This window comes from Podarcis muralis, chromosome 1 (genome assembly GCF_964188315.1).
Source record: "Podarcis muralis chromosome 1, rPodMur119.hap1.1, whole genome shotgun sequence".
In the NCBI taxonomy this organism is placed as follows: domain Eukaryota; kingdom Metazoa; phylum Chordata; class Lepidosauria; order Squamata; family Lacertidae; genus Podarcis; species Podarcis muralis.
Genome location: NC_135655.1, coordinates 68,778,507 through 68,799,168, shown reverse-complemented (window position 1 = coordinate 68,799,168; position 20,662 = coordinate 68,778,507). Strand labels below are relative to the sequence as shown.

General features: G+C 39.7%; 1 protein-coding gene across 3 annotated transcripts in view; it reads right to left on the bottom strand.

Moving 5' to 3' along the window:
* Nucleotides 1-20,662, bottom strand: part of SCUBE2 (signal peptide, CUB domain and EGF like domain containing 2) — a 54,094-nt gene that overhangs the window by 13,000 nt on the left and 20,432 nt on the right. Inside the window, exons 5-17 of one of the 3 annotated variants that reach the window (XM_028731749.2) lie at nt 19,636-19,761; nt 18,072-18,188; nt 16,425-16,514; nt 14,835-14,951; nt 13,584-13,706; nt 11,365-11,481; nt 9,958-10,080; nt 9,167-9,277; nt 8,718-8,804; nt 6,826-6,930; nt 5,253-5,411; nt 4,694-4,897; nt 1,410-1,580 (exon numbers count right to left, since the gene is read on the bottom strand). In XM_028731749.2, coding sequence (XP_028587582.2) covers nt 1,410-1,580; nt 4,694-4,897; nt 5,253-5,411; nt 6,826-6,930; nt 8,718-8,804; nt 9,167-9,277; nt 9,958-10,080; nt 11,365-11,481; nt 13,584-13,706; nt 14,835-14,951; nt 16,425-16,514; nt 18,072-18,188; nt 19,636-19,761 — 1,650 coding nt within the window. The remainder of the gene's footprint in view (nt 1-1,409; nt 1,581-4,693; nt 4,898-5,252; nt 5,412-6,825; nt 6,931-8,717; nt 8,805-9,166; nt 9,278-9,957; nt 10,081-11,364; nt 11,482-13,583; nt 13,707-14,834; nt 14,952-16,424; nt 16,515-18,071; nt 18,189-19,635; nt 19,762-20,662) is intronic. The other 2 variants (XM_028731767.2, XM_028731777.2) reach the window with 2 other exon arrangements.

Genomic DNA, 20,662 nt, shown 5'->3' with positions numbered 1-20,662 from the left:
CATAAGCTCCCAGGATCACAGAAATTTAGAATGCCACAGAGAAACATTTTAAACAAGCCTTCCTTTCTCTTATTAATAATAATTGGTGAATGACCTTTTTATTCATAATATATTAAGCATATATAAGCACAAGAAAAATATATAAATAAAAATACAGAATTTATCACTACTGTAGCTCTTCAAATATTTATGCTAAACATTTTTCCCAACAGAAGAAAGTGCCTTCTCAAAACCAATTTCATGTCTGTGATCCTTCTATATAAAAGGATGCAGTTTTATTTATACAAAGGAATTCTGAGCTCCCTTAATATAATAGAGCTTGCTCATTTCCCCTAAGTGCAACATTCCAGATTCTTATTAACCAACTTTTGACATCAGACACAGTTTGATCTTTTCCAGAGTCTGGGCATGCATACATACTGGCAGCCACAATTAAATTCTGAATATATTTTTTCTTCCTGACTGCTCCCTGGATATTTCCTAAAAGCAGAACTTCAGGGGAATTTGGTAATGCAAATCTTGCCATTGTACAAATAATGTAAGAAAATCAATAATTATCTTAGGAGAGCTGAGAGGTCGTACAGGATCCCCTTTCCTCTATTATATTTTATATTCCTCTACATTCTTTAAAATCAAACTGACTCATATGTGTTAAGGTATGACAAAGAATCATAGATGTGGGAGGTCATCTAGCCCAAATCTCTGCCAATGCAGGAAATCTGCTGCTATAGCATCCTTGCTTAGCTACACTTTAAAACAATGTTGACATAAATGTATAAACCGTATAGGAGAATATTTTTTCACTGCCCACAGTTCTACATGTCTGGCAAAAAAAGAGAGAAAAAGTGAAAGGTTTTATTCCTCTTAGTAAACTACATTTTCCAGATACAGAATGTTGCACAGATTACAGTGTCTGAAATATCGTAAAATATTGGACAAATTTAGATTAATGGAAACTGATGTGCTATAGCCAGCACGGGTCATCTTCCTTCCACCTAAGACTGTTTCTTAGTTTTCCTTTATTTCCACTTTTCCCCAAACTGATGCAAGAATCTGATACTAAACTGATCAAAGAAGCACATGGCAAGGATGTACTGGAAGCTGGCAACTTTACCTCTCTTCAGGCTGCATTCTATAGAAATCCCATGTTATCTCCAGATGCATCAGTGCAGACAACACTGGGAAGGCGAGTACAGTAATGAAATATACCTACATCTACACCTCCACATCCATATACATATTGATTGCCATCTACTCCAAACCTGCATACACATGCAGTGCAGACACTGTCCAGACCAATGTAAACATGGCATGTGAGAAAAGAAGGCTGAACTAATGGGTGCTTTCAAATCATACCAAGGAGGAAGAAGCAATAGTGTTCATGACTCTGTAAGGTGCAACATCCTCACCTCCACATTCAGATATACTGTGAGCTCCAGCTGTTTTTTGGTTTCCGGGATTCTGTGGGTTTGGGCAAGGTTCACAAGTTATTTGGCCTTCATTGTCTTGGTAAGTTCCATTTGGACATAGAATGCAGCTTTCTTGCTCCCCATCGTAATATGTTCCAACACTGCAGCTAGCTGAGAAGAGAAGAGAAGAGAAGAGAAGAGAAGAGAAGAGAAGAGAAGAGAAAACTGTCAGCAACAATGAATCGGTGATCATCTTCTATGGGATGGGTGGAAATGGGGATAACCAGGAGGCAGAGAATTGAATCCCATTATTTTTTACTTTGGGACTTCTTTTCATGCTGTGTACCTCATGGTCATATTTAGGGCCAGGAAGTAAATTTTCTGCTTTCCCTATAGATAGAAAAATTGACCCTCAAGTAAAGGCTTGATCATTTGTTCTGTTTCAAGAAGACTGCTCTCAGGTTTTTAAAAACCATCTACAGAGACCCAAATGGATTGTCCTACTTTGTGAGGGGTTGGCTTACATGGACTTTAAGTCTTTTTGCCCTATGATTACGGCAGAACCATAGGTTAGTGAAAATGTTTCAAGTTAAATAACTGGTAACAGGACTGATTGATAAACTCCTCTTCTCTGGGATAATTATAGCATAGAATACTTGGCTAACTAGACTACTGAAGTATAAGGCAACTTCCTGTTTAATTTCACTTCAGTGAAAGGAAGTAGAGTGACCCTCTCCCACCAAAATCAGTGGGATTTCAAAGTTCTTTGACTAACTATCCACAGCTACTGTCTGGGCTTTTGCATATTTAATAGTTTGAACAGAAGCAGCAGAAACAATCTCTCATTGGTATGTTTGGGAAAGAGATCTAAAATTGTTCGTTTGTTTATATTATTAGTACCCTGCCCATCTCCTTGTCCTACTCCTCCAGCCCCTCAAAATAAGGACTATGTATTTCTGACCATTCTTTGCAGAGTTATGTATCCTATCAGAGGACTGGTTCCCAGTCAGACAGTCCTTCCTAGTTCTTTCCATGGCTGTAAAATATAACCCTTTCCATCTCCATCCTATTAAAAGAGACCCTTATGCAGCATTCTTTAGAATGGCTACACTATAAATGAGCTAAGTCTTTTCAGAAATATTTAAGGTCAATGCTTGCTTGTGAAACGTTGTCCTCTATGATGTGTCCAGTTCCCTGAAAAATCAAAGGGTGGGTGTGTCAGTGTGCACATTTTTAAAGCTACTGAAGCACAACTGATCACTCTGTATGGAGCAAAAACTGAAATAAAAATGTCGCCGCAGCCTTAAATTCTTCTGTACAAATATTAGTTTAAAAATTAAGCTGCAAAGTTTTAGTCCCACAGAATAAAGCACAAGGTGTGCCACACAGTACAAAAAAAAGTCTGTTTTCACAACAAAGAGCAACGACTTGGAAATAATGGCACTACATCAAGGATTCAGCAAGCTTTCTTTGCCTGCTTTTTATTTCCCCACGACCTGCTTGTTTTCCTTCAAATGAGCTGAAGAACCATTTGCCTTCAGCAGGATTCATTCCTATAACCACTGTCTTTGTTTGTCTTCAGTGACCATTAAAATCCTATTCTTAATCACTGCAACTCTTTGAAAAAGTGAAAGCTATTCTGATGCAAAAGAAAGAGGGGGAGAAAGGCAACTCCAGGGAGCCAGGAATAGTAGTTATAAGGACATTTAAAGGCTCTTTCACTCTATTCAATACTTTTAGCCTTTAAGATTTTGATGCCATGGACAAACTCTATAGTGTCTCCATGATGGAAAAAGGTGAGCCTCATAAAAGAGGTCGTGATCCACAACTAACTGTTCCCCTAAGAGCCATGCCCTGACTTTATAAGAAAAACACAAAAACCCGATGGAAACTTATTTCTAAGCAGCCCTCTGTATTGTTTTAGGATCTTTTTGTTTTGGTGTTTATTGGTTCACAAGCTGTGGTCATATGGGTAAATTATGCGCATTAGGAGTTAGGTCTTGAGTCTATTATTCCTTAAGCAGCAGGTTGGCAGAACAGCCAGCTATTTATCTCTGGTTTGGAAAATTTATTCCCCTCTCCCCCAGCACCTCTTTCAAGATCTTTTCATTTGAAAGGAAAGAAAGTTGCAAGATGTTGGGAATCAGATACACGGAAAAAAACAGCAGGGGGGGAAATTTCTAAACAGAAAGTTCTTTGTGTCACATTTTCTTCTTTTTAGAGAAAAAAACTGAGCCACAGTGAAAGTTAATGTTCTTTTGGTGAAGTGTCACTTTATATGCTTACAGTACAACGAAGACTGACTGAAAGACGCATTTGTGCCCCGTGATGCAATTTTTAAAAAATCAATGCTGATGATGCAAGTTAAAATCAAACAACATTAAAATGCAAACACTGAAAACACCATCCTAACACCATCATAATATAGATAATAAAACCTAATATAAGAGCATCAGATTTACTAAACATTTAAAGTCTGTGCAAATGCCTAATGTGTGCTTCAAATGCCTACACTTGCAACAGTTAACACTGCGAGACGGGAAGATTCATTTATGAATATAGAGAAGGTAAAAACTGGGAAACACTTGCCCTTCTAAATTTATGGAGTTCAGAAGGATACAAATACAACCTATTCACACGGTTTATTAGCCCTCATGCAGCCAGCCCATAGGATGCCACAGCTGAGCATTACAGAAATGAAAAGGAAAGAGTCACCCTGAGTCTTGTGCTCACACACTTCCCCTGCCATCTCCCCCGCAATTGGCCACAATGAGGACTTTAGCAGAACTTATTATCACTTTCCACTAACACTTGCTTGTCATGTTGCACAAACCAGAGATTGTGGTTTAAGATATGACTCGTGGTTTGAAGATGGCTTGCTCTGAAACTGACTAGAATTTGCAGTTTGAAAAGTTTCTGATCCATACATAAGGTCATATGAGGTTTTATGCAAAGTGAAGTTAAACACTGTTGAAGGTCACCTCTCAGCTGTGCAGGAAGAGAAAAAAAGAGGAAGGTAGAAATGTGTGAGCCCAAGACTCATGGTGGCATCTTCCTGCTAATGCCCGTAAAGCTAAATCATGGTTTCTTTTTCCTGTCTCCACTCCACTTGGGTTAGCTGTACCCGCAGCCAATCAAAGTGAGGTTTCCCGCTCAGCACTTTGCGAGACGCTCCACTCTGGTGGAATTCCACTGCACTGCATCACCAGACTCTGGTCTTTCTTAGCTTTCTGTCACCGTTACATACGCGTTAGATCAATGCATCTGATCACATCTGTGCTTACCACATTTGTTGCCCACATGCCTTTGACCCAGGCCACAGATTTCTTGTGTTTCCAGCACCCTGACAGATTTTCTGGCCACATCATGGTTCACACCAGACAGGCGAATATGGAATTGTTCTTTATTGATCACCTTCCGCAACGTTCTAATTGCTTTACGAAGCCTTTTCTCGGTCCTCTTACGTGCACAGCTCAGATTGCATGTTTCTAGAAAGGTACAGGTGGTCGCGATCAAGAGCAGAAAGCACTAAAGTGCAACAATACTAGATTCAAAAGAGTTGTCAGTGCAATAATGGTAGACTGTATTAACTACGGCAATACATTATTCTGTGTTAAACTTTTCATTATACCCAAAACAGACAGCAATTAAATGGTGAACATCTAGTGATAGTAGCTTTCTGACCATAGGGGAAATGAATATTAAAGCTTTAAAACAGGAGATACTTTTTTCTTTTTGCATGAAGGTGAAAGTGAAAGAGAGAGAAATCAAGGAACAAACTGCAACAAAGCTCCCTCAAACCCATAATCTTTCAATTGTATTGTGGGTTCCTTTCCAACCAACCTGTCACCTCCTTTTGGTTTGTTTCAAGCTCAAAGTCTGCAGATATAAACATTTCTCTAGCTGCCTTCAAGCTGCTGACGTCTCCAAGAGTTCTCTTGCCAGAACTGCACGTCAGATTTACATAGTAGAAGTTCTTCTCCATTACTGAATTATGTTTCTCTGTGTGAAGAAAATTAAAGGAAGCAAGAGCCATCTATGCTGTAGGGCCTTTCTAAGGCTTGATAAATGTTGCTGAGAAAATGGTTATGGGGCTGTATGATTCATTCCAGATGCTAACAAACAACAAGCAACTGCACTCGATGGTGTATGGTACAGTCTGATATTTGGACACATTTTCTATTTTATTAGACTAAAACCAGTGCCGAGGTCTTAATGCTGCCCAAATTAGTTTATTGAAAATTAGCTCCATTGTTCCTTTTACACACTTAAACCAGCTATGACAAAGCTCTACACCATTAAAAGTTCAAACTTGGACTGCCAGAACCTCAGTCAGTTTGCTACTAGGAAGATTTGCATGGCTGTAGTTCTAAGCATTTGCTCACACATTGCATTTGTGTTAAGAATGAAAGGAAATGTGTCCAGGTGGCCCTAGGCTTGTGATTAGGTACCGTGTCTGGGAGTCCAGACATTTACTGCGTCACTTGTCAGCAAACTAATCTGGAAAAATTTACAGCGGCACCTCAAACGTGGGCTGAGCTGTGTACCCTTGCATCAACAAGAAATCAAGTCAGTCAAGATATATTCAATGCTTTTCCTGGTGATGCACATACATAATCACTAGCCTTTGGGGCAGATCCCATTTAGACTGCCCATATGTCCCCCTTCCCCCTTAACTGCCCTGTAACGTAACTTGATAGGAAATCTGAAGTTCTCCAACTATGGTTCTTTAAACTGTAATGCTCTCTAATCTTTAAGCCTTCCCCATTACACACCTGATTTACAAGCACACATTCTGACTGCAAAGGTTCCTGTCTATTTTGCACTCTTGCCACGGCCCCCCGTTCTCTTTTGCCTGGGACTCAAAAGTCCATTTCTTCACCTGACCAATATTGGTCAGGGCAGCCTTGCTCCAACCCAGTTACTGACATTAACACTGTACCATCCCTCATGCAGCCTTGCCTATGACTGGCTACAGAAATTATTGTAGACTATCAAACTATAGAAAAATAATCTTAAACTCCTCCCATTGGATTCTTCTGCAGCTGAAGCTATTTTCAAACTCAGATCACCTTAGGCTATATATGTGTTCTGTTCCATGATGGGTGTTGGCTCCATATCCCACCTGGCACCTAACAATGGGTTATTAGGTGAGGAGGTCTGAAGCACCACATAGCAGCAGAAGTGAAAGGAGGCCTGGACCTGTCCTATGGCCCTACCGTTGGACAGAGCAGTTGCAGGGAAGCAGAATAATATTGTTCTGACTAATCATGTATCTATAGTGCATGATCATGACCAAACATTACCAAGGTCCTTCAAAAAGTAACTACAACTACACATCACACACCACTGGGGGCCTCTGGCATTTACTGATCTACAAAATTAACCCGCTTTAATCGCGCATATTCATCCATACCTGGTATTATATGATGAAGGGCATCTTGAAACATCTTACTCTTTCTCAAGTTACATTTTCCTTCATTAAATTTAAAGGTTACACTTGTCCTGATGGTAGAAAGATCTTCAGGAAGAAACATTAAAATTGTTACTTTCCTATGCCAGGACGTAAAACCAAGCAGGTAACTCAGGTGGCTTTCAAACACTGCATCATCAACACTTTGAAAATAAAAAGTGACCACCTGCTTCTCTCTCCAAGAGAAGGAGCTTTCACATAAAGTGAAAGCAAAGCAATAAGAAGTTTGTGGAATGCTCTTGCCAGGGAAGCTCGCCAGGTGCCTTCATTATACATTGTTAGGCGCCAGGGGAAAATGTTCCTCTTCAACCAGGCCTTTGGCTGACTAACATTCTATGTCCTTTTAAAAGTGTTTGGGGGGTTTCTTTCTTTTTTCTTTGTTTTTATTATGTATTTTGTGTTCTTATTTTGTATTTCTATGCTGCAAACTGCCCTGAAATCTTCAGATGAAGGATGTTTTAAAACTTAATAAATAAACAAAGACAAAATTTGCAATTCATCTGCTCCACTAATGCCATATGAATACTATTCCTGGCAACTGGTAGACTGCATAGCAGCATCCCTAATGCATTTAAAAGCAGAACCATCCCTTCTACTTCTTATTTTCATGTGTGAATGCTGTTGCTTTTGGATCCAAAGCCTACACAAATGAGGGATGTATCACCAGGCTTGGGGGAAATCCCAAAGTTTGCAGAACTACAAAAAAAAACTTTAGGGGAGAACTATGGGTTATTGTTGGGGTGGGGGAACAGCTTAACAAGGACTGAGTGTGCTTAATGGCCATGGGATGCTAACTGACAAGTGGAGCATGGAGAACAGAAAATGGTAGCAATGACAATCCTGTAGGACTGAATAGGAACACGTTTTATTAAAGGCTTATTAAAGGCTTTATTTTTTTATTTTATTAAAGGCACGATTTATTAAAGGCTTATTAAACCTTTATTAAAGGTTTATTAAAGGCTCGTAAAGTCTGCCTTACACTGAGCCAGACTAATGATCCACCTAGACCAGCATTCTGTGCCCTGAGCACAAGTCACTGCCAAAGACTGCTCGAAACCCTGCTAACCTGATATGATTTTACAAGAGGTACCTATGAAAGAAGCTGAGATCTTCCCCTCTGCCACTGAACTATGCACTGTCTTCAAGAATCTACAAAAGGCTACTCTAGTTTGGTTGCCCTTTTTAACAAAACAGCAGCACAAAACTTGGGTTGCAACATTTATTCCGTTAATTGATTAAAAACTTTAGGATCAGGTTTAAAAAGTGCCCCCGACTAACTGGGAAGCAGATTGTTGTTTTTTTCAAAAAAATTGCCAATAAAAGCGCTTGCAGAATCCAAGGTTGGCAGTGCCATCTTAAAAAACACATAGAAATCTTTTAAGTAAAATGCTTGAGGGAAATTCTAAAGTGACTGCGTAAGTGCAGATCATCTGTGGCAATGAAAGTGCACACTAGTGTTTATTCTTGGGGCAATGTTAGAACTGGAAATGGTGGTCTCACTCCCCCTGTCTTACGTTGGGTCACCTATGTAAGTAATGAAAGTGATGTACATGGCGTGGAGCAGTGAATGATTCATTCATTGATCAGTATCAAAAGTTGTTCAGAGACTCGTTCTTAATGCATAGAAGAGGCATTTCCCCTCACAAGGTAATGCCTCTTCTATGAGGGTACCTGCTACAATAAAGTGAGTGTTTTCTGCATAACTGTTTTATTCAGATGCAAATTTAGGCAGATTAGTAAATTAATTGACCACAATTTCTTTAATTAAGCAGAACCCTTAAAAGATATAAACCAGCTCAAGCCCAACATGGAAAAATATATAGCAAATAATTTACCTAGAGCAGTTGACTCACTGGCATTTTGTTTCTTTTTCTTAAGTGGAGAAGGGCTGCCACATTTTATATTGTAGGAATCTTCAAGGCCTAAGAGACAGATCATAAAGCTATACAATAAAACAGAAACACATACTAGAATACTACTGAAATATATTCCTGGAAGCTCAATCCAGTTTCTGAACAGACTCTCAAGCTTACAGTACTAAGGCACAAGTGACGCATCACTAAGTCTAGAACGCATATTTATTTATTTTGAATATTTTGTCTGTCAAGTGATTTTCACAAGGGAAATCTGGTATAAATTCATGTAGTAGAAGATGAATACTACAGAATGTGCATATGGATAGTGGCATATGATTTAATGAATATTTCCAGAATTTTTTAGGGTTTCTATTATTTTACTTAGAAATAACAACAACAATATAATCACTGTGTTCTGCATGACTTACCAGAGGTCAGATGAATGTCAGAGGGGCAGATTAAAAAACACCTATTGCTTCCATCAGTCTTAATGCAGTGCAGAGATATTTTGGGTAAACTGACATCAGGCATGGACCTTTCTATAGGGCAAAATACAGATACACACGGGAGAAGAAAACTAATGACAGATATGGTTCTAAAATGCAAATGTGAAGCTATGCATGGCACAAAATCAATATTGATGAAGGACGAAGGCACAAACAGTATATACACATTTCCTCTTTTCCATAAAATACTGATTATTATTTTTTTAATGCAGGCAACCACAAAAGGAAAAACAGCCCAGATTAAAAGCACAGGAAAGAAAGCATCAAAGACCTGAAAGTATCTCCTGTTTTGTTTTGTTTTGTTTTGTTTTGAAGCCAGCTTTGACAGACAGCCATGATGGCCAGTTAGAAACAAAATAGTACTGCAGGCTGAATACATACAATAGATTTTTCAGAGGACTGGCTGCAATTTGAAAGATGGATCACTGCTCTTAGTATCACACTTTCACCTCATGGTAAGCAGATTCTAAAGATATTTGACTGCTTCAGAAACCTGGTTCAGATGCAATGGTGAGATAAAAGAAACATGGATGTATGATAAGAGAAGTGCACTCTCTTTCAGATCACTTCCAGCTCTTAAAAAGTATTGTCTGTCTTCGGCCGTGATAATGCGGATCCACACTGCTGTGCTCAATGGATCATTGTTATCAAAATTGCTTCAAATGTGCAGGAAACCAAAGTTGCAAAAACCATTGGGGGCTCTTGAATCTTACCAACACAGTCCTTTTTGTTCCAGTGTAATTTGTGGCCAGCATCACAGTGGCATTCATAATCCCCCAGTGTGTTTACGCAGGTATGCTGGCAGCCACCATTGTTGATGCTACACTCATTGACATCTATAGCAGAATGGGGTGTGGGGAGAGAGACATTTAACCAAAAAATTAGTGCAGTTCCTACTGTGCTCAGCATAGAGTAGCACATGCAAAACTACTGCTGGGTACAATAATACATTCGCTATGCTGGGGGTAGCCAATGTGGCACCTGCCAGATATTGCTGGATTCCAGCTCCACCCATATCCCTGACCACTGGATATGCTGGCTAGGAGTTGGAGTCCAACAAAATCTGGAGGGCACAAGTTGGCTACTGCTGGACTATGGTATATATAGAAAGTGTGGCAAGATCTCTCTCTCTCTCTCTCTCTCTCTCTCTCACACACACACACACACACACACACACACGTAATTGTAAGCTTGTAAAATTCAATAGAATTTTGGGCCAAATAAGTGAGCTTAGTTCTGAAGCCCGGGGAACCTAAATATGCATATATGTTATTTTATTAATCACCCTTTCTTCTAAGAGCCCAGGGCATAAGAACCCAAGATGCATAGCACAAGATAAACAACAAAATACATTACTAAATAAAATGCATACAGAACTAAAATATTACAAAATAACAAATGTCAAAACCTAGACTCATGATTTGTCTTGCTCTAGATAAGCCACAAGCCGCAACCAATGTTTCTTATTGGTTTAGAGCGGGTGCTTTGTCTGGAGCAAAACAAACCAGAAGTCTAGGTTTGGACAACATGCTAAGCCAAACCATGATTTAACTCACAGCAGAAGAGCCAGAGGTGGAGTAAAGTGTCACGGTTTGGTTTAATGTTATGTCGGAATCAAAATAAAATGACTTGAAGGCCCAAGCTTTCCCCACAGGAACATTTTAAAACCATACGAGACTGTAAATGACTTTCTTAGCTTGTCAAAGCTACGTCTATGTACTTCGGTTAGAAAAAACTAAATTACAAACATCTGGTTTTTGAAACCTTTTTGAATTAGGGCTAGCCTTGGAGGTAGCTACCGTGCATAATACCTGCTGAAACCAATGGGCGTTTTGCAGGCAGTCATTCTGCAAAACCTCTCTCTTAGTACCCAAGTGTGGAATGCAACTGTTTGTTGCATTTCCATAGTTGCTTTCCAGTAAAAGTGAGAAGGAAAAGTTACTGCAGCAAAAGTATGATAAATACACAGTTAGTAGTTTTCTGCTTCAAACTGACCAAAAAGGAGAAAGGCAAACATCTGAAAAATCTGCAGCACTGGGTTTAAAATCCATATTTCCAATTGATGTTAAAGATAGCACAAGCAATAAGCATGCCAGCAAGAACTTTATATATACACTCACCTCCACAATGTGTGAAGCCATAGAGTGTGTATCCTTTGTTGCAAGTACACTCAAAAGTGCCTGGATGATTGATGCATATATGGTCACATGTTCTTTCAAATGTACATTCATCAATGTCTGCAATTTTTAAAGGGACACTTCATTATTTCACTTTATGATTAGGAGACATTTATATAATTGGAAAGCTGGATGAAAAGAAAAGTACTGGATTTTTTTGAAAAAGTACTGGATTTTAAAACACCATGAGGCAGTTAGTATATCAAATGTGGCAAACCAAAGAGTAGAACTGCTGTTCAAGTGAATTCTTATGCTTTTTTAGACCACTGAAAACATTTTGTTATAAGGTAGCCGAGACCAGGCAAAGAGGAAACAATATTTCTCAAGCAATACTTAACTTTCCTACTTCTTTTTCCTACTGACTTAACAACAGTATAAAACATTGGTCTACTGATTAAAATGCCACTGACTGCAGAATAATAAAGTGGTTCTTTGTATCTCTGGGCAGGCAAAATATAGTAAGTCGATAGCCAGCAGGTATTTTCTAAAAATAGAGGTGTTGGAACTTGAGGTTCTTTAGAAACTTTCCCTAGCCAACCAACCTTCCTAATAATCCAAGCAAGGAGGGGACAGCAAGGAAGGAAGGTGCAGTTGCTCAGAGGAAAATAAAAAAGGAGTATTTATTGCATTGCAAGGGCCAAACTAAACATTACACACTGATGCATGTAACATCATTCTGATTGTCCTTTAAAAGGTGGGAAAGACAGTTTGGAGGCAGGTGTGGGGAGGTGAGAATGCAATAGCTGTAAGGGTGTGCCTTTTCTCACCTGCTATTTCCACTCTCCACACTGCCTCTTAAAACAGCTCCTTCCTCCAACACAGATTTTAATAAATATTTTCGTGAATTTAAAAAGGAGGCCACTGCTCTGGAGGAAATTTGGAAAAATGGGCAGGGGAGGTGGTAAGCACCCCCTCCTCTATCAGTTCTCTAATCCCAACCACCCCCTAAAAGTGGCTCTTCCCACTTTAATAGGGCAATCGGCATCCATACATTTTTTTGTGGAATGCCTTGGTTTATCCAGAATACACCATCTTGTTGGTACTTAATACAACAGCTATATGACATTTAATACTGAAATCATTGTTCTAGAAATAACAGGACGTGGGTGGCGCTGTGGTCTAAACCACTCAGCCTCTTGGGCTTGCCAATCGTAAGGTCGGCAGTTCAAATATGTGTGACGGGGTGAGCTCCTGTTGCTCTGTCCCAGCTCCTGACAACCGAGCAGTTCGAAAAAGCATACTAGAGCGAGTAGATAAATAGGTACCGCTGTGGCAGGAAGGTAAACGGTGTTTCCATGCACTCTGGCACTCCTCATGGTGTCCCATTGTGCCAGAAGTGGTTTAGTCATGCTGGCCACTAGACCCAGAAATGTGCCTGTGGACAAATACCAGCTCCCTCAGCCTGCCCATAGTGCAATTCGACTGGACTTAACCGTCCATGGACCCTTTACCTTTTTACCTTACCTTTTACATTTTCTAGAAATAACCCAGCCATATAGAGGCCAGGAGGTGAACATTGTACATAGACAACACCCAGGTGGAGGTTGAGATCAGGGATTAAAAATACGTAATTGGTAGAAAAATGAATAATAAGTAGGTGCACAAAATACTGTATTCAACTAGCACTTGTGTAGGTTTTTAAACTGTTAACATATTATTATTTTTATTAGAAAAAAATAGCCTACTTCAAACACAAATTTGAATAGTAGCACAATTTTAATTAAATAATGAGCTAACTACTGATCGTTCCAGTAAGAATGCGGTTGGTAAACAGATTAGGTGGAAAGATGAGAGACTTAATACTAAAATAAACTGTATTCAAATGGTACTTTCACTAGAACTCTCATAAATTCTACATTTCCTATTTGTCATGCTACATCTGATCTTAAAAAAACAACAACCAAAAGATAAAGAACAGTGGATTGAGTTTTGGGTTCTTGGTAATCAGTTCTGCTTTGCAGAAGTCATTGTCAATGATGGCTTCATAAATGGTTGTCTAGAAAAATGGATTAATGCACCTACTAAAGCTGACAGAAGCTGAGTCATGAAATAAATTCAACTCCAGAACATTATTTCTGGAATTCATTAGCACCTCATTACTACCTACATGCTCAAACTGCTCCAAACATATATATATATTTATTGCTTGCCCCTGCACATACCTTGACAAGACTTTTCATCAGTTAATAATTTATAGCCTTTTTTGCAGCTGCAATCAAAACTACCAATGGTGTTTCTGCAAAAGTGATCACATCCACCGTTACTGGCCTGACATTCATCAATATCTGTCAATAAAGAAACAAAGGATACAAAGCTTGATTTCCTTTTCTTGACAGATCCCAAAAAAAGGTATATACTGTAAATATCAATCATTTTCTGAGTGCTCCTCCCATCTCCTTATACAGCAACCATTAGATTCTCTATCTTTTTTTAAAAAAAATACCCTGCTAGGACACGAGGATTCTAGTCTCAAGTAATTATATAACATTTTAATGTTTAAATTATATAACATTTAGGAAACATCTGAAGGCAGCCCCGTATAGGGAAGCTTTAATGTTTTATTATGCTTTTATATATGCTGGAAGCCGCCCAGAGTGGCTGGGGCAACCCAGTCAGATAGGCGGGTACAAATAATAAATTGTTGTTTAAAAATAGTTTTAAAAGTACTATCATGCTGGGCTTAAGTCAGATTCCCACTGATTAAACCTGTAGTTCATACACTGTGTGCATGAACACAATAAAGTAATAAAATAAATTTATTAAAGGTTCCTATGAGGCCAGAATACACAGCTACAAAGGAGGCTGCCTGTGACAATTCTCAGTGATTCACTGTTCTGGTCTATCAGCCTCTGGCACGGCTGGGCAGCTCTGCTGAATTAGGTATGGCAGGATCGTTTTATGACTCCTGGGGCACAGAGGAAGCAGATTTATCTGCCCTCAAGAGGAGGTGCCCACAGAACCAGTGACACATGCAGAAACAAGAGGTTAAAGGGAACTAAAAAAAAGTGCACGTTGTTTTGTGACATATTGGTTTGCCTTATAAATACAGTGTCGTAAATTAAATGATGGAAGATGGGTAGTTCATTCTTACACATTCTTCTTGCAACCCATATTGGTTCTACATGAATGGAAGAAAAGTCAGAAAATGTGATGCACATGCCCAAGAACCCCCCAGCCAATTGCCAATTCTGGGTTATGTTTACTATGTATTTTAGACATGAACACCCTAAACACCCATTTCTAACTGTTTGAAAGTGGAGACTATTTAAAGGACCATATGCAAATTACAGCTGAGCTACCCACTTTTGCTTGTTTTCTTAATTATTTACAAATGGCAAGGTTTTCATTGGGATGCTGCAAAAGCAGCAATTTCTATATGAACATTGCAAAAAAAAAAAAGGTCTAAACTCTACCTTTGCATGTCTTCCCATCAAACTGAAGGGTAAATCCAAGAGGACAGCTGCAATGAACACCTGTTGAGGTGTCTTTACAAGTGCGATCACAGCCACCATTATTTACTGCACATGTTTCTAAGGAAAGGAAATAAAATCTGGCATTTGCAGAAGGAAAAACTAAAAGAGAATTTAAAAGCAGCATGTGGTATTTGATCTTTTCCAACTGAATTACTTCCATTCTAACTTGCCAATTTTAAATTAAGATATGGACAACTCTGCTACAGAAAACTTAAATTATAGCTTCAAAATTTTTTAACAGAAGATGTGACAACTGTAGCCAAATGTAAAGAAGGGGGAAAGCAAAGCCATGCTCACTGGCTCAACTCCATCTGCTGGGTCCCTGTTGCTGGTCCTGCCATCCTCCACATTTTGGAGGGCAAAGGACTGCAGTAGGGAACCTGCTATGCTCATGTCAGGCACTTTGTAATTTAGACTCCTGATCGGGCAATGGGAGATATTACAGGGAGGGCAGGGCCAGGGAACTCATCCTGCTCTTCACTTCACATGTTGGTAACCACGTGAAGGCATGATGCCTGCATAAGATCCTGTGGGGTGGACAACTGACTACATTCACCCAAAGGATATGGACTCAGGCTTCATGTTTCCATGACAGAAGGTGCACTCAAATGTAAAAGAGCACTCTAAGTCAAGTGAAGGTGAATGGATGTATCAAAGAAGAGGGTGTGCTTAACCACATTATCCTCAGCAGGCTACAGTTTTTTTTGGAGCAAATTAAGAGAAAGTACATGCCTTAATTAGGAAAATAACATTTTAAGGTCTTTAAATTAAGATAGGGGTTCTCATATCCTGCAGAATAGATGAATAGGCTTGAAATTTAAATTAATGTGAATGAACTCAATTCCTGGCCTTTGTGCAGAACTGCAGCTATGGCCCAAAATATGGCTATTCCTCCTCCCGAGGCAGACCAGCAGACTGGAAAGTGGAATGGATTCAAATCACAGTCTTAGGACTGTATCCTCTGCATCTTTACAAAGTCTCCTTGTCTGGGACACTACCTGAAGCACAATATTTGAAGGCAAGTCCTATTTTACTTCAAGAGAATTTCATTTTAATCAAGGGTGCTTGATCATTCCCCATTGTACATGATTTCTACATGCTTAGCCACATGACACGACTGGGGGGAAATTCTCTCTTAAGTTGCCAATAACCTCCTTCATAAAGATAAGATTGAATTCTATATGCTACTACAGATTTCAAACTTAGCGCAAGTAGGAAAGGTATAATCCCCTGTGCAAATGCATAAGTGCATTTGCATGAATCTGTGAGATACTTGACAAAGGGAAAGAACACGATATATGGTTCAACGGAATATTGAACCGTCTTGCTGAGAATTTCCCATGCTAAACTGTACCAGCATGAAAGCAGGCAAAATTCCCATTGACTTTATTCAGTAGAATGGGTAAAAGTGTTTCCTGATGCTGAAAATAATCATATAAGCTACAACACTTAAAACTGGGAAAATGGTATTTCACAAAGGAAGGTTTGGTAAGTTATCAGTGTCAACTATCAGACTAGAGCACTTCTTACCCATGAGCAGTCGCCGTTTCACCCTCTTGTCTACATCAGCTCCCGCTGTTGCATTGTTTTCAGAGAGCTCGGTTGCAGCCTCCTCTCTCTCTTTAAAAGCGAAAGAAAAGCAGTATCATAATTAGCCCTACATGCAGTAGGTCCTACATTTTGGTTCAGGAAAGAATCTCCACCATTTCCTCCAACTCATGGGTAACTTTGAGCTGTGTTTGCTTGAATCCTATGTCAACATAAAGGTAAAGGTAAAGGTACCCCTGCCCGTACGGGCCAGTCTTGACAGACTCTAGGGTTGTGCGGCCATCTCACTTAAGAGGCCGGGGGCCAGCGCTGTCCGGAGACACTTTCCGGGTCACGTGGCCAGCGTGACAAGCTGCATCTGGCAAGCCAGCGCAGCACACGGAAACGCCGTTTACCTTCCCGCTAGTAAGCGGTCCCTATTTATCTACTTGCACCCGGGGGTGCTTTCGAACTGCTAGGTTGGCAGGCGCTGGGACCGAGCAACGGGAGCGCACCCCGCCGCAGGGATTCGAACCGCCGACCTTTCGATCGGCAAGCCCTAGGCGCTGAGGCTCTTACCCACAGCGCCATCCGCGTCCCATGTCAACATACAGGAGTCCAATTCACAATGGCCGTGTTCAAGTATAAAGCCTGTCATTAACTATTGTTAGGTAAATTCATTTGTGCATGAACTGTGTGCTAGTGCAAGCAGCCTCAATACGCTCACTTCACCTGTCCCTTTCTCCCAATGGGAAATGGCATGGCTGGCTTAAAAGTGCTCATGGTGTTTTTCTCCCAAACAAACCATTATAGGAAGCCAGGATGAACTTGAAATCCTAATGTAGAAAGACATGTGTGATCGGATAGGTATCATCATTATGACTTGGTGGAATGAGATGCATAACTGGAATATAGCAACTGAAGAGTATACCTTGTTCAAAATGAATAACACTTTTTAAAAGTATCTTTTGAGTCTCTCTCCTTCCATTTGACTTGCATTGAGAACATTGTTAATGCAGAACTGAATGCAGAAGAGCAATGAGATGTACAGTCTAGCCAATGCACAATTTACATCTTCATCACAAAGTGGTTTAGGTAAGGTAATTTTCTAAGGAAACGTCTGTAGCTCAAGGATAGAGTGTCTGTTTTGCCCAGAGAAGGTCTCAGGTTCAATCCCAGCCATCGCCAGCAAGGACTGGGAAGGTCCCCTGCCTGAAACTCTGGAGAGCTGCTGCCAATCAGTGCAAGCAATACTGAGCAAGTTGGACCAATGATCTGACTTAGTTGAAAGCAGCTTCTTATGTTATGCAAACACCAATGAAAACACCAGTAAAGCCCATGAAAACTCTGCAGTTGCTCCTGAGAAATATTTTAAAGGGAAACAAAAGGGACAAAATATAACTCCAGCAAAGTTCTTTTCTCAATTGAAGTCTGGAGGATCAATATATATATATATTTTATTATAAGCAAACCTCCTTTCCTTCCAAAACCAACCATTCAAAGTTGCCTAATCAGATGTGGGGCATGTTTCTCACTTTGAAAGGTACAGTTTGACCAGCCAGCCATTTTTGAGCAAAATACGCAGAGATGGCTAAAGGCTGATGTCATACATATTTCGTCTAACTGAAAAGAATTCAAGTGCTTAAATACCAAGGCAAGTTTTTCCATTGGAATGCAGCATGTATTCTGGATGACATCCACAAACAGGTCCATCATCAGCATCTTCACATGTATGCTGGCAACCACCATTCCCATGGTTGCAAGTCACTAAAAAGAAGACATAAAGCTGAGCTTCAGAAGCGTTTGCAAAGCCTATGGAAATCTGCAGCTCAGGGAGACTGTATCTTGAATATTATATCTTTGCCCTCCATGCATTTGGCATGCCTATGAACTATTTTATCAAGATTTTCATCTGTTGTGTATGTACTTTGACACAATTACCAAACCAAAGTTAATTATAACCACGAGCAACAAACAAATTAAACACTCATTGACATGCCTGCTTTTAACTGACTTAACAATTTAAATTAATTTAACGAAATTAAATTAATTATACTATACTAGTCTTACATTTAAATTGTTTTTATTTAAATAGTTCATAATGGATGAAGCAATTTAAATCAATTAAATTAAATTAAATTAATTATACTAGTCTTACATTTGAACTGATTTCATTTAAATGGTTCATAATTGATGAACCAATGAAAAACAACTATCACGCTAATTCAGTAGGCGATATTTCTAGGAATATTTGATCCAAGAATAGTAGTTTAACACAGCTAAACGGCATGGGCAACTAATTATCTGATCAGAAGTTCACCTTAAAAACAGTGTATCTGAATTCAAAGCTGAACACAGGTAGCTCCTAATTTTATATTTGGCAAAAATCCATTGCCAGAAGGCAGCTCTGATCAAGAGCTAGTCAAAACTCAACACTAACTTTTTGTCAGTTATAAAATATTGCAGTACATTACAGACTATGAGAATTTTGGTGCCATGGTCTGCTGCAGAAAGAACTTCATTGGATGCACCTTAAATATGTTCTTCCTTTAAAAGTGCCTCAAGGAGCTCTGCTATTTTTGCAGTTAACAGACCATAGAACACTCCGAGAACAGCCCACAGTTTCCCTAGGAGCCAGGAAGTAGGTGGGCTAGAAAAAGTCTTCAGGGAGTGAGAGAACCAAGCATAAACAAAGGATAGAGAAAGAGGACCAGCAGTGTATGTGGGTGACTGTGAAATATTGTGCTTCCTTCCAGCTTTATCTGCTTATAGGTTGTTCTTTGGGGTGGGAGAGTTGGCTGGGCTTAAGAATTCCCAACAGGCAGAACTAGGCTGCTGTCTTGTAGTAGTAGTAATAATAATAATAATAATAATAATAATAATAATAATAATAATAATAATAATTTATTATTTATACCCCACCCATCTGGCTGGGTTTCCCCAGCCACTCTTGGGGTGAGCCTGGCTGTAAAGTAGATACTGTTCTAGGAATTGCTATTAATTAAAAGAACCATTTCATCACAACCTCTGAAATGATGTTTTTGTACAGTGGCATTTTGAATATCTACCAATTTAATACCTGGTCCCACCAAACTGAATTTTAGATAGCATCATGCTTGCAAACGAAGCCTCACATTAACTAACAGCTACAGGAATGCCATAATTCTACTTGTTCGCCTTGAGAAACCGTAAGTAAGTGTAGAATGTTGCATACAAATGCAGCCTCTCTGGTTTCTGGCCAGTTCAAATCCAGGTCTGCATTCACAGGCCACTCCTCCTTTCGGTGCTTCTTTGCAGATATGGGCACAGCCATGATTTTTATTCATACAGCTCATACCTTCTGCAAAAACAAGAAGAGGATGCATCAGTGTTCTTTGTGACTTTAAATGCAGATGACACATTCTGGACAAAAACTGTTTAAATAGGTGACACATTCTAGATGTGAACTATTTAAATAAGTACCAGGTGGCCTTGAAACAATCTATCTTATTCAAACAAAGAATCCTGAATATTTGTACAGCAAGAGTAAAACCTTAATATGCAACACCACCACTTAATATTTTTCTCTGTGCTGTGCTAGATAACACAGGGTAACACTCCCTCTGAAGACACAACTTTGCAGTTTGGGTGTGCTTCTGCATACAGCCCTCAGCATGAATGCCTAGCTCTCTGAAGTTAAAGCTAGCGCACCAGTTGATCCCATCCCTTGAGTTGTCTGATTTGGCCTCAGTGACACATGCCTTAATTACCGGTACATCCCATTTGGATTACTGTAATGGGGCTGCCTTTGAAAAGTGCTCAGAAACTTCAGCCGGCTCAAAGAGCTGCAGCCAGATTGCTGACTGGGGCAACCATATCCCACCAGGACTCATACCCAGCTATGGTCCTAAGGGAGAGGTTAAAGAAATTGTTTTAAAGCAGTTAAACCTTTGAATGATCTAATTTGTTTTACATGTCTATTAAACATTATTTATTTTAATGGAACCATTAAAAAGGTAAAGGTACCCCTGCCCGTACGGGCCAGTCGTGTCCGACTCTAGGGTTGCGTGCTCATCTCGCTCTAGAGGCCGTGAGCCAGCGCCGTCCGAAGACACTTCCGGGTCAAGTGGCCAGCGTGACGAAGCTGCAGCTGGCGAGCCAGCACCAGCGCAGCACACGGAAAAGCCGTTTACCTTCCCGCTAGAAAGCGGTACCTATTTATCTACTTGCACTTAGGGGTACTTTCGAACTGCTAGGTGGGC